Source organism: Rattus norvegicus, chromosome 1, assembly GCF_036323735.1.
Source record: "Rattus norvegicus strain BN/NHsdMcwi chromosome 1, GRCr8, whole genome shotgun sequence".
NCBI lineage: Eukaryota > Metazoa > Chordata > Mammalia > Rodentia > Muridae > Rattus > Rattus norvegicus.
Window position 1 is genome coordinate 259,344,103 of NC_086019.1, and position 14,359 is coordinate 259,358,461.

General features: G+C 42.2%; 1 protein-coding gene across 10 annotated transcripts in view; it reads right to left on the minus strand.

Moving 5' to 3' along the window:
- Sorcs1 (sortilin-related VPS10 domain containing receptor 1) overlaps positions 1–14,359 on the minus strand; it is a 513,725-nt gene that overhangs the window by 322,096 nt on the left and 177,270 nt on the right. For all 10 annotated transcript variants that reach the window (XM_006231521.5, XM_006231519.5, XM_006231520.5 and 7 more), the window contains one exon: positions 11,149–11,216. In XM_006231521.5, coding sequence (XP_006231583.1) covers positions 11,149–11,216 — 68 coding nt within the window. The remainder of the gene's footprint in view (positions 1–11,148; positions 11,217–14,359) is intronic.

Consider the following 14,359-nt stretch of genomic DNA (forward strand, 5'->3'; position numbering starts at 1 on the left):
TCTTCTAAGAGCATTGGAAAACACAGATATTTATATTGTGCTCCATAACAGTAACACAATAAAAGTAACACAATTAAAGTTATGAAGTAACAATGAAAAGAGTTTAGGGTTGGGTCACCACAGCATGAGAAAGTGTATTAAAGGGTCACAGCATTAAGGAGGTTGAGAACCACTGGTCTAGTTCAATGTTTTTCTTATAAATGAGGAACACAAGGTTCTCAACACAAGACAAATTACCTGAGGTTTCACAGTAGAGGTCGGCATTAAGGCTGCATCTACAGACATGTTCATGAAACCTCAATATGCACATATTATGCTATTTCAAAGGAGTCATCAGTGTAGCACTCATTTCCAGAGGCTTACTGTTTAGATTTTATTTGCAAAAGAATTCGGGGAGACTCAAGTAGGTAAAGCAATTTCCATTTCCAATTTCTAACCTTTTTGCAACATACTTTGAAATGTAAAAATGAAACTGAAGAACTACCAGCCTGTAAACTGAATTCTTTTGAATAAACGTCCCTTACCGCCATCAGACTGGAGTGGAGCTGAATGCTAGCCATTCTTCCCCTACCACCTGAAAAGCTGCAGAAGTGATCTTTGCAATAGGGTATAGAGAGATAACTACTCTTGAATACTGATGCATTGCTGAAAAATCACACTTCGCTCCCACACCGATCTTTTGACTTGGCCTCAAGCCGGCACTGTGTTTTACATTTGGCACACAGCACTTCATAGAGATTTCGCCTTCTTGTTCCCACCTGAATCCTGACAGGAATCTCATGGGTATTCAGCAGTGTTATTTTCTAAGGCAAAGCAACAGGGCGATTGCTCACTTGTTTCACTAGATTCCTGTACTCAGTAAACAGTGAAAATCTGAGAAGAAATACAGAGAAGAGCCATTCGCATCAAGACAGGCCCCTGAATGTGTTAGAAACTCGCAGGGCAACCAACTGTCTCCTTTAACCCAGGAAATGTTGCCATGGGTTGTCAGAGAGGTCTTCAAGCACTGTGAAGGTTAACGGGATTTAAAATCCTATCAGGGAAACAAGCCTATGGGCATGTCTGGGAGAGATTTTCTAGATTAGGTTAACAGAAGCAGGAAGAACCATTCTAAATCTGAGCAGTGCCGATGCATGGGTTGGGTGTGAGATTAAATAATAGTAAGTAGGAAGGGCTAAAGGTCAGCAATCGCCACTCTGCACTGCTTGATGGCAGGCATAGTGGGACCAGCCTCCCCTCTCTTTTGTTACTGTGACTTTGTTAGTATACCCTTAAACTATGAGCCATAAATTGCCCTTCTTTGGCCAACTTGCTTTGGTTGGGTATGGTGTCAGAGGAAGAAGGCAAGTTACAAATCCTAGGGTCATGCAAAGAGGAAAACATGGAACGCTGTAGAAATGGAGAACACTCCCATTCCAGGAGTCAACTGCTAGTCAACTGATGCAAGGTGTATATTTTCTTTCAGAGCAAACCTATATGCTGGGGTTTGGGGAGGGGGAGTCTTAATGAGTAAAAGGAAGTGAAAGAATAGATCTGGTTCAGGGATTTTCTGAAGTCTAATTCCCTTCATATAACAGATTTGCCTCTGTGATAGGATTTACCCACAAACCCCAGAGGAAAGCATCACTTTTTACCTCTTGGAAAGAAGCATCACCCGCCAAATGGTTATTGACTAGGATGCAAGACTCCACGCTAAAAGCATCATGGAAAACTAAAATAGACTTCTCAGATTCAGTAGGAAAATCTTTCTAATAAAATAACTCACCACCTGTTCTTTGTGACCACAACCATTCAGATAAATCGATCAACTGGCTAAATCCAACAGACTTTCCACCAATTCTTACATGAGCATGTTTTATCTCTCTCTGACCAAATAGATTGAATTATTAGCACACCCATTTACCAGACAAGGAAAAGGATGGCCAGAGATGGATATATTAATCAAGGTTTGACTAACTTAAATACCCATCTCAATCCATTTTTGTCCTACTGACAAAGAATCCTTATGGAAATCATGTCTGCCAGTGAAGGTTTGTAGTCTCAGTCACTCAGGATGCACAAGTAAGATGATAATTCCTGCTTCGGTTTAGGAAGAAAGTGTTTCAAGTAGATTTTTAAAATGATAAATGTTAAACATAGCAAAAAAAAAGAAGAAGAGGAAGAAGAAGAAGAAGAAGAAGAAGAAGAAGAAGAAGGAGAAGAAGAAGAAGAAGAAGAAGAAGAAGAAGAAGAAGAAGAAGAAGAAGAAGAAGAAGAAGAAGAAGAAGAAGAAGAAGAAGAAGAAGAATGAAAATAGCAACAAAAAGGGAAAAAGGGCTAGGGTAATAGTTCTGAGGTAAAGTGCATACCATGGAGAGGGAGCAGCATTCAAGCTTACTAATCCAAAAGAAGCCATATGAATTTCCCTGTGAATTCTTATGGGCATCATTGATTTGATGGGGTTGAAACTAGGGAATGATAGATAAAATCAAAGCAAGGAAGAAGGTAGGCCTGAGATGTTCAAGAAAGAGGCCCCCAAATCCACTATTTCCCTCTGTGGTTTGTGAAGCTCTGTTTCAGACCTAACTCATAGCTTGACATTTACAGCTACTTTGCTAACTGTGCCTTGACCTTCCCCATGCTACCGTGGGTTTAATAAGAGAAATGTCCCTACTTGCCAATCTGAATATATCCCACAGTGTGGTATCTGGAGGACATGAAGATCCTGTATAAAAGTTAATCTTCAATCCCCAAAGACCTGAGAGTGTCATGTTGTTGAAGACAGTGGAAGCCAAACAGCATTGCCATAAACACCTGCCTCAGAGGACAGAGAGAGGCTGAATTTTCTACCCTACACCCCAAATCCACATGCTTCCTGGTGACTGAAGGAGAATTTTATCCTCTGTTTCCACTGCTCCATGAATGAATAACCAGGGAACCATTTGGGGTAAGACTTCGCCAGCTCAGCAAATACTGTAAACCTAACCCAAGCAAACGAACAGCAATTGCAAGCAGAATCTCTGGGTTCATAGATAATTTCAGCCCCACAGCATTAGTGTGCAGCCTATGCAAGGCTGTCAACAAGCCGCACGCAGAGGCCGGAGCTCTCTCAAGCCAGCAGTAGAAACCAAAGGACTTGGTATCTAGGAAGTACGGTCCAGGCTGCAGTGCAGGGCATGAACCAAGCAGAAGGTCCAAACTTCTACTCTGGACATTAAGTTCTTACGTTATGAGGGAAAGACAGGTTTTTGGACAGCTTTCTGCAACGCTAAAGAGAAAATGCCCTCATGTAATTTAGAAAGAAGTAGATAGTTTGAATTTTAAATTTTTTGATGTTTTGTTTGTTTGTTTGTTACTTAAGGTCAGAGGTGGTAGATGTGCAATTGTTGGAGAGTAATGACAGAGTGAGCTGTCGGAGACCCAGGAAAACATGAGACTAGGGCAAACTCGGTGAGAAATTTTATATTACAATAACTGCCAGTGACTTCCAATGGGTTCCAGACAAAATATTCCTTGTCCTGCTGCAAACAGCGTTATTCTCTATCCCAAATCATGGTTAACCCAAGTGTGTAGTCATTTCAAAGGGTAAGCGTTGGGAACTCCATAATGAGAACAGACTTGCCAGTCAGTCTGGCTGAGCATTGACTTCTGTGATGTCATCTTACCTTTGCTAACTCCAGGAGTAAGAGCGGAGCTCACACTGGCTCCATTCAGTATTCTCGTTGGAAAGTGCAATGAAGCACGCCATTCAAAGATAAATTCTTTTCAAAGAGGTCTTTTAAGGCTTTATCCCTAGAAATGCTGGCAGAAATAAATATACATTTTTAAAGAAAAGGAAAAAGTCCCTGGGCCTTTTGTGAATTGATTGTATCTCCTGCTTCTGCAAGCTAAGGAGTCATAATCCTGTTCAATCACAGATTGTTTGAAGCCAATAAACCAGAGGCGACGACCTTGCTAATGCATCCCAGCAGGAGAAACAAAGTCGTGCTGAGGAATAACTCTTCAGTACGTCATTTCCCTCTGGAAAGAGGAGAACAGAGCTGAAAGTGTTCGGCATGATTTACGGTTGAACAGACTATCAGGAACTTCACCTGAAATAAAAGGGATTCTCTAAAGTTCTCTGACAGTCTTGACCTCTCCATTGTCCTGTGATTGACATGCCACTACCCCTGTCTCCTTCATGCACACCTCACTGTTGGCCTCTCTGCTCATAGATGAACACCATCTACAGCTGTGTTTTATGATCTTCTTCCTAGGGGTAATTCTCAGGTGACAATATAACATGATGTAGTCCAGAGAAGAAACCAATGGACATTTGTCACACTTGCGTTTCAACACCTCATAAGTGTTAGTTGAGTAGTACACTTGGCTTCCCTTCACATTGTATTAGCTTCTGGAAGTTGAGGAAGTGAAGGTGTAGACACACAGCACGACAATGTCTATCTACGTGCTGAGATTAAATTAGTATCTGTCACCCTGCACATGTGCACTGACAGTAAATGAAAACAACCTGACATTTGAATAAATGAACGTCCGTAAACTTTTGATTTTCTATGACATATAGGGTGGAGCATGATTTACATCAATTAATTAAGTTCACATATGAGAAAGGCAATTTTTCAAGGAAATATTTCCCCAATAAATTCATCTAATACTCATTTTCTGCTACAAAACAAGAATGGGTGGTTGGTTCTGGGACACAAGGGTCAATCAGGTAAAATGCAACTTCCCAATGCTGCTCTCTGTAAAGGTAAGAAATGTCCAGGAATAATACAGTCAAGAGAAAAATTGTATGTGGAACAAGAATGAGTTCACATGCAACATACAATGTCTGTGGCTAGGGGAGAGCTACAGCAAGAGATGGTTCCTTTGAGTTCAGACTCTGAGCTAGGAAGCTAACCTGCCCGAGTCAGGGGTGTGTTCTAATGCTTACCCTCTAATGGTGGAACAGACAGTCTGCTTCCTTTGTTGAGAGTTTAATAAGTGCAGTGATGATAAAAGAAGGTAGGTATCTTAAAGAAGCGTCATCTGAGATTCCATAAAATAAAACATTGAATAATACAGAGAGAGAGAGAGAGAGAGAGAGAGAGAGAGAGAGAGAGAGAGAGAGAGTGAGTGTTTGTCTTGGGCCAAAGAGAGTTGGGGAGGAAATCAAAGTAGTGACAGAAAGAAGCCTGATGGTCCTTCAACGTGGCAGCTAGCCCAGTAGTTTCATTTTGCAATGGTGTTAATGTGAGAGAATGCTCTGGCTGTGTTCTACTGAGTGAACCTGGACTTCTTACACTTGGCTCTGGGTTCGCTCTTCCTCCTGGCATGGAAAAAAATGTTTGAATTTCACAAGATCATGTTGCATTGTCTTCAAAACTGTTTCTCTCATATACAAGGCATTACATTAAAATTTTAGGATGTAGACATTTCATAACATTAAAACATTTAAATGTAAGTAAGTCCAAGATCCAAGTCTGGATTTTAATAAGCCTAAACCATTCCTTCTTTTTTTTTCTTCAAGACATTTGTATGAGTTATTCAAGGATTCATACTTGTATAAAGTATATTTTTTAATTTTTTATTTTAGAATAAAATAAAATAAGTGGCCTGGGGACGGGAGGGAGCACACACTGTAGTTCCAATCCTTGGAAAGCAGAGGCAGGCAGGTCTGTGTGAGTTAGAGGCCAGCCTGGACTACATAGTGACTTCCAGGACAACCAGGGCTACACAGACGAGCCTATAACAAACATCCAGAACAAATACATTTTAATAAATATGTTTTTATCATAGTCCTTCCCTTCTCCCAACTCCTCCAAGGTCATCTGTACTTCCCTGTCCACCCAACTGAATGTTCAATGTCGCCTTTCCCCACTCTCAAAAAACATCAACATAGACACAGTTTAAAAAAAAACAATAAAATATAACAAAAGCCAGTAAGACAAAACAAAATGAACACCACAGGAATATAGAATCTGTGTTGGTGACACATGCCCTAGAGTGTGGCGGATAAACCTAGCAATGCTCTATTGGATAAAATTTAATTTTACTTCCCTCTCAGGATACAAATAGCTCATTCGTTAGGGGTAGGACTTTTGGTCCACTTCCTCTTAGTTCTGGAAATTTCCTGGTTTAAACATGAGCAGGTGCTTGTGAGTACTGTCACTGTCATTGTCACTGTCAGAGTCCATATGTGGCATATAATTAATCTTTATTTGATTTATCCTACCCCTCACTTCTTCCTCTAATTTTTTCCAGGTCCACTTCCCACCCCACATCACAAGTCTATATCCCTTTATAGGAAATAACCCACTCAGTTCCATTTGCTGTCCATCTCCACATGAATGTGGGCCATCTACTAGAGCATGGTTGATATATCTGGGATCATACCCCTAAAAACAATGTACTCTCCTTCCCTTAACAGCTTTTAATCTAAGCCATTTTCCCTCCAAGAAAAACACAGTTTGCTGTACTTAGAATGAGTCATGCTCTTTGTGTGGGAAAGGCAGCAGAGAGGATGCTAAGATGTATTGATATTATTCACCATTAAGTCTCTCTGACAACATATCTAGATAACCAATTTAAATAAAGGATTTCCTTTGCCTCATGGTTTCAGATATTTGAGCCCATGCTTTGACTTCATGCACTGCTTTTACAGTATCATGACAATGAACATGTGGGGAAACCGAGCTGTTCTCTTTGCAGTGCCCAGTAACCAGAGAGAGGAGAGGGGAACGGGAACAATATATGAACAGCCTTCAAAACTATGTCAGCAGTGATTTCTCTGCTCAACTAGGTACCATCTCCTATCCTTTCTTCTGCTTTGATGCCTTCAATAGATTGACCCAGTGTCCATATGACCCGTGGAACTTTTAGTACCAGCACCAGCTGGAACAATCCTTCAAGATGTGAACACTTGGTAACATGTTCTATTTACAGTATAGTACATGACCACAGCTTGTTTTTCTATACCAAAGTGGAAATGGACAAACATCATAATAACTTAAGCACAGCTTTATTGAGTATTACCACACTTCTATTCACATAAAGAGTTTCTGCTTTCCATCAGAAAAGCAGATTTTGAGTTTTTGGAACCTTCTTATACATAATTTTGTTTCTACCAACTACTGAGTATGGTACCTGAAGCAGAGAAGTGTTGTGTTTGTCGAACTGAATGAAGTGTATAAGCATCTGGCAATCATTAAAAGACAAAGAAACACCATGCACCAGGGCATTAATGAAAAAGAAGAAGCTGTTATACAAAGATAACTGTATATATGATTAGATGGTCAGTCCACAAGACCTCAGATCAAAAATCGTGACAAGATATCTATATTATATTTATTAGAAGATACTAAGAGTAAAACACTGGGGATATTTGTATTGAGGGGAAACAAGTATTGAGATTATTCAATCCTCCTGATCCTAAAGGCATTTGCATTCTATTATTGCTCCTGAATATCTTATTCCAGCCTTCTGGGAAGGTAATCCAGACCAAAAAAAAGTGCAGGCTTTAGTATAGTGAAGGCATTTTAGAACTCTTTGGGGCTTTACAGAGATCAAGTTACTAAACTCTAAGGACAGGTCTACACATGTGTCTGAAGTACTATACGTCATAACTAATACCGAGGGGATGAACTTCAGAGACATCAGAGGGTAAACAGAGATAGCAGGTGCATGCACATTGAGAAGGCAGACAGAGGAGCCACCTCTGAACAATTACAGTCCCTGAGCCTGCTCTTTGACTTTTCTAGGCTTCACTCTATCCTGTGGAAACTGGAATTGCTGACAGGCTGGCTTTTATAGAGCCATTCATAAATAAATACATAAAGAATATTTCCTGCTCCTCAGAAAGCACTTCTTCAATTAGTTTAATATTACATATTAAACTATATATATATATATATATATGCATTCTACATATTGAGACACTTGTAACTCGAACTCCTTTTTAAATGCATTTGTCTGTATAGATACCCATGACTCTCTGTCAAGTGAAACAATAAACATTGCCAGAGTCCAATTAATATTACACTGTTTTTAACAAGCAAACACACAAAAAGTATTCCTCGTCAGTGTATATTGATTACCACATAACTTGGGCCCTAAACATTGAACAAAATCACTGATAACTGTTATAGCAACCTGGACTGTGTGGAAGGCTGCCTCTAGGCGTCACTGCACCAACTGGCTCATTATAATGAACACACACTACTTCCTTGATTTAGAAAGTTAGCAACTAAACCGTAATAAAATAAATGTGAAAGCCTGGCATCCCAAAATGTTGCCCTGTGATATAGATGTGGCCCGAAAGTAGAAGTTAGAAAGCTCTGATGACACCTGAATGGAAATGGTGGTGACTGAGACCATGTGTGGGATGGCAGCTAGCTCCTCCAGGCCTCGGAGGGTGGGGCTGGTCCACAGCACAGGCTTGCCATTGGCTAGGTATTAAGGAATTAACATCGGGTATATATTAGCGAGGGAGACCCACACCGGGACATTTTCACACATCAGTTTGAGTGTTTACTTCTGTTCTATAACCTTTTCCTTACAGCTGAATAATGATTGGGTTTTGTAGAATAGCCACTCTTTAAACAATTTGACCCGAGTCACTCTTTGTTGCTCCCCAGGGAGCTCCAGGAGTGGGAAAAGATCTTGCCATCCACTGGTGGGATTTTAGGACACTGATTTTTGGCCAGTCACCCTCACCAATAAGCTTCTCTGACAGAGAGAGGCACTGCAGGCGTGTGGCCCTTTAAAAGTGCATGACTTGTATTTCAGTCAGAACTGCCTAAGGCTTCCTCAGCAGCTAAGTGTCTCTTGGCAGAGTGCTGATTACTCTGGACAAGAGAGGAGAAAGATGAATATATTTCTTCTCAGAGATACTGTATCAGGATTTGACGTTTTATTTATCTCAACCTTTAAGCTTATCTTGCCTCAAATGGTAAAACTGACTTTCCCCACAGATCTCAAGGCTTAATCCACTCTCATTTCCAGCTGGTGTTCTGGTGCAGTTAACTGTTCTGTGTCAGATCACCCAGTCCCTCTTAGTTTGACTCCCGGCATGAACAATGACACAACACAAAACAAAGTCAGCAACTTGCTCTAGGAGTAAGGCACAATCGATGGCAGCGTGAACATCGAGTAAATCTCATTAATTGTGAACAATGGTAGCTTGTCATCCCTGTCGCACAGATCCAAAGAGCTTTAAGTCCTTAGGATGTCAGTGCAAGGTCAACTGCCTCTTGGTCACCACTTACTCCAATACCCAGAGGGCATTTGACACTTGACACTTCCTTATTTAGCTCCTAGAACTTTCAAACAATAAGGCTTAACTGAAGGTTTGGATCTGACTGTTGGACATTTCTCAGTTGCTAATAAACTCTCTCTCTCTCTCTCTCTCTCTCTCTCTCTCTCTCTCTCTCTCTGTGTGTGTGTGTGTGTGTGTGTGTGTGTGTGTGTGTGTGTGTGTGTGTTTGACTGTGTATAAGCTCATGTGTTGGGATACAGACATGCACATGAATGCTTGTGCTGTGTGGACAACAGAAGTCAAATTACTGGATGTGTCATCACTGCGCACCTTATTTATTTATTTTTTAAATGAATTTTTCTGCTGTCCCTGAAAGAACTGCCCTATTTGGCTAGTCTGGGTGGCTACCTGACACTGGTAATGCCTCTGCCTCTGCCTCTGCCTCTGCCTCTGCCTCTGCCTCTGCCTCTGCCTCTGCCTCTGCCTCTGCCTCTGCCTCTGCCTCTGCCTCTGCCTCTGCCTGCCTCTGCCTCTGCCTCTGCCTCTGCCTCTGCCTCTGCCTCTGCCTCTGCCTCTGCCTCTGCCTCTGCCTCTGCCTCTGCCTCTGCCTCTGCCTCTGCCTCTGCCTCTGCCTCTGCAGCACTGTGACAGCAGCTGCCATTTTTATTTTACTAACCTCCCTCCCTAAGAATGGAAAACACGTCTCATCAGAAAGAAAGAAGCAAGCTTACGCTGAGCTGTGGTGGTCTAGCACCATCTTCTGCTGTGCTCCTCTGTATGTCCCACAGTGTGGGTAGGCTGTTATGTCTGCTAAAGCCCTCTGCCTCTTTGAGACCAGGCTGCATGTCTCTTAACTGTCTAATGTACACCCTGCACTGTTCATGACAGATGCACTGTAGGGGAAAGGTGGCTTTTATTCTTATGAATGCATTAACGTTAGAAAAAGTGATCAAGGAGACACGAACTTACTGAGTCATGAACATTCTGATCGAGGCTTACTGAAATTAAATAATGCACTAGGTGCCCCTGGCACTTAATGTGCTGAAGAACTCCATGATTATCCAGACACTGGCCAATATGCCTATGTTTTCAGTGGCTCTGCTAGGTATAAACTCTGGCCCAGCCCTTGACTGCAGGTTGACAAAACTCCATCTTCAATCTGAGATCATCAGACGAGATGGGAGTAACCATTCAGAGGTAGTGTTTTTGTTTGGATTCGAGGAGTAGGGTAGGTATGGGCACCTGATATAGGCTGGTGAGAAGGGAAAAATTTGGCATAAAAAGAAAAGATCACTAAATAAAAAATACAAAAAAACCCTGGAAAATCGACTACATTGTTTTTCTGAGGATTTGTCTGTTTTGACTTCAGACTGACAACAACCAAAAGGCATCTTTGTCCAGATATTCATGAGATACACTGCCCCTAACTGGTTCCTACCCATTCATTCGACACGGTATGCTCTCCGCATAATCTGTGTGTGTGAAGCACCACACGAGTTGCTGAGGTAAAGATATATAACCATACAAAGGTCTGTGTGCCCACCTGTGTGCTACAGGCAGCAGCACCACGGACTGCAAACTGGGAAAGCCTTGCATCTGAAGGGAAACCTACTCCTAGAGGCTGAGGTGAGCAATCTACAAAGAGAAGCCCATCTCCTCCTCCGAGTGTCCAGATCTGTGAGAACCACGTGGATCAATATATATTAGCACCTCAGGAAGAGCTGAACACAACAGTCTCACTGACTGAGAGAAGGCATTTCTCTGGCAGGTCAGTAAACAAAGCCCATCCCATCTCTAGAGGTAACAATGAACAGAAAGGAAGGCAGGCTTCTAAGCAGGAACCTCCCCACCCAAAAATGAGGCTTCCAGAGACAGCAAGTGGAGACACCTGGCTTAAAGAGCGCAGTAATTAGTGGCCTAATTTATCTACGTACCTCCAAAGCGAGCTCTCAGTGATGCTTCCCAGGTTATAGTCATAGAGCTTTGTCAAAATGAGAATCACCTGAAGGCAAAAGAAGAAATCATGGTTAGTCTCAAACAATTACAATCTCTTAGAACTGAGATGGCCCAGGGGAGGGCTTAGGATGCCTTTAATGGGCGCTTAACATAATTGAATGAATTGTTACTGCTTTGCTGCTGCTGTCTGGGGAAGGGCCGACAGCCTGGTACTGATCATGTCTGGTCAGCAGCCCTGCCCACCACTCTCTGGAGGCCCCAGAACCAGTGCTTCCTGTTTTCTCACACATGTCTTGCCCTGGTGGGCTTAATGTTTTTCAGGAAGCTTACAAAATTTTAAAATATGTACACTTCAACTTAGCCCCTGAGCAAATGTTTAAGAAATGTCAGTGGTGACGTTTCCAGCTCCCACAACTGAACCACATGGTCCAACATCCTTGATCCCTGAACCTCAGTGTGCCTTTCTTCTCTGTGAGTTTGATGAACTCTTTCTTCTGACTTCAAAGTCAGATGGGAGCTACAACACCACAGAAGGGCAAAGCAGCAGAACTGTAACAGGGCAGGTTTGGGGCTCATGATCCCCAAGACTTATAATGTTGGGTAAGAAGAGACTTCCAAATCAGGGACAGGTTCTGGTAAAGAATGTATCCCAAAGAAATTCCCCTTGGCTTCACCGCAAAAGCCCCTTTAGTGATACCTATTTCCAGCCTCACTTAGCAGAAATCAAACTATTTTTCACATTTGTTCAAAAGGCGAAGAACATTAATTAATCATCCAGGCTTTTCTTTGTGCTAGGATAGAGCACAAAGAGCACAGTGAAGTTTGGAGACTACAATCTAAGAACAACAAAATGGACAAAAAGAAAATGGGAGTTCTGGAGACCCCACCCTTGCTCTGCCATACTGCTGACAGGCTTGGTCATCACCGCAGTTTGAGAAGACAACTTCTTTGGTATCTGTGACCAGGAATAGTTTCCACCTGACTTCCTGGAGTACCCAAGTCCCAGGGCATCTGTGGACATTGAACTTGCTGCTTACCACTGATGGTTTTTCCTCCACCTATATACTCTTCAGATTAGAGAAAGGGATGCCCTGGGTCTATCCATTATCCCAGTACTTATATCCTAGCGCTAGAACTTTTGGCAGTGCTATAATGTTTGCAACTCAGCAGAAAAACACTCAGACCAATGTCCTGGATTTTCTCTGAAGGCCTTGGGATCAATTATAGCTACAGTGAGTACAGAATGTTCTAACCTTGAATTCTGAGGCAGTGGTTACCCAAGTGTGCTAAATCCTTCCAAATTCCAGGTTCCTGGCACAGTGCCTCATTTAGGGGGCATGAACATCCATGATCCTTAACTCTTCACAGCTAAGTCAACTAGGGCTCCTTTCTAGGAAATGGAGAGAGAGCTGTGCTAACCGGAAGACCAGCCAAGATCCCCCCTACAGACCTGTCCTCCAAGGCCACTTTCTCCCAACCTACAGTATGAGCTGCCATCAACAATCTGTTCAAACTCCCTTCTTCAGCAAGACATGAGCACGGGTGAGGTGTGAGGCACCCTATGGGTACATCAGATGGCATGCGTGTGGTGGGGCATATGCTTATCCGATCCCCATGCCAATTAAGTCAATCTAAGTGCTAAATTTTAATCACAGTCATCCCAGGAAGGCTGATCAGCGGCAGCAGGGTGGCTGCTTGTTGGAGGACAGAGAATGATGTTGTGACTCCACCTCAGTGGGATTTTGCCAAATAGCCCCATAAATCCCCCACCAAGAAAATGGGGGTGTGGGCAGAAAGCATTTCTAGGTAGTTGCCCTTATGATACAATATAGCAGGAAACTAAATAATGTAGTCCAGCTGATCACAGGCCATGGCTCCCATTCATGTGACAAGGGACTTCAGAGGTGCCCAGGAGTGGGAACCCTTTAACCCAGTGTGAAATGGAGTGAGGCTGCCCTCCCACATACATAGTGATTGTTTAAGCAGCTCCCAGGGGCACTTGGGCACAAAAGGGAAAATCTGTTCCCTGCTTCATCTTGCTGGGCTAGTAAAACTAAAATACGCTAAGGTCACACAGTCCGGCAGTTTATCAATACTGCACAGGAGAGCCATCCCCTGTAACATTTCATAGCATAGTTGTTCAAACCAATACAATGTTTCTGTTTTCTAGAACCAGAGCTAAAAAGGAAAGGGGGAGTGTTAGCTTTCCGTTGTGTGTTCAATGGATTATCTGAGGTCTGTGGTCTGTGCGCTTTCCCGTTTGGGCGTACACCTGGCTCACATCTCGCCTCTGTTGGGCAGTTAAGTGATACAATGCTACGGACAAATTTTAAATTGTTTATTGGTTTGTTATCATTCTTTTCTGGTTAGTGCTGCTGTTTACAAAGTCCTCCTGTATTAAAGGGGTCTCAGCCCAAATCACTGATTCAAAGTGAGAATACGTGGGAAAAGGCAATGGTTTGACTATCCTGGTACTGTCTTCGTATGGTTTTGTGTGTTTGCAAATGTTAAAGAAACAAACATAACTGTTCGCTTAAGTAATAAATAACTCAGCATTATGTTCACTCCATACATGATTTTCATATATGGATTTTATTAGTTCAAGAACATAGTGTTTTTAGTGTGTGTGTGTGTGTGTGTGTGTGTGTGTGTGTGTGCGCATTATGTGGATGTGTGTGTGATGTGACAGGAGATTTGAGCTGCAAATACGCAATGTTAGTTATCTTGTGCCATCCCGCTCCACCTAATTTTTTGAAACAGGGTCTCTCACTAAACCAGGAGCTCGTTGATTCTGCTCAATTACCTAAACCATGATCTCGAAATGTGCTTATCTGTCCTCCCTTGTGCTAGGGTTACCGATGTTACAAGATGCAAGAAACTATGTCTGGTTTTGGCATGAGTATTGAAAATCCAACAGGAAAATTACTGGTGAAACCATCTTCCAGCCCTTATCATTTCAGTTTGACAAACATTCACTCACATAAAATAATGTCGATGAGCTCCCTATTTATACCAAAATATTGTCATATTTTGATTTCATTGTACAGTGCACAAATGCCCCTGCTTAAAATAGTAAATGCTAATCCTGATGGCGACTTTCTCATGTTCCACATTAAATCTCAGGATATCTTTGAATAGCGACCATTTGAATAGCTATGGGCTGATAACTTCCACTTAAAACATAGCTAG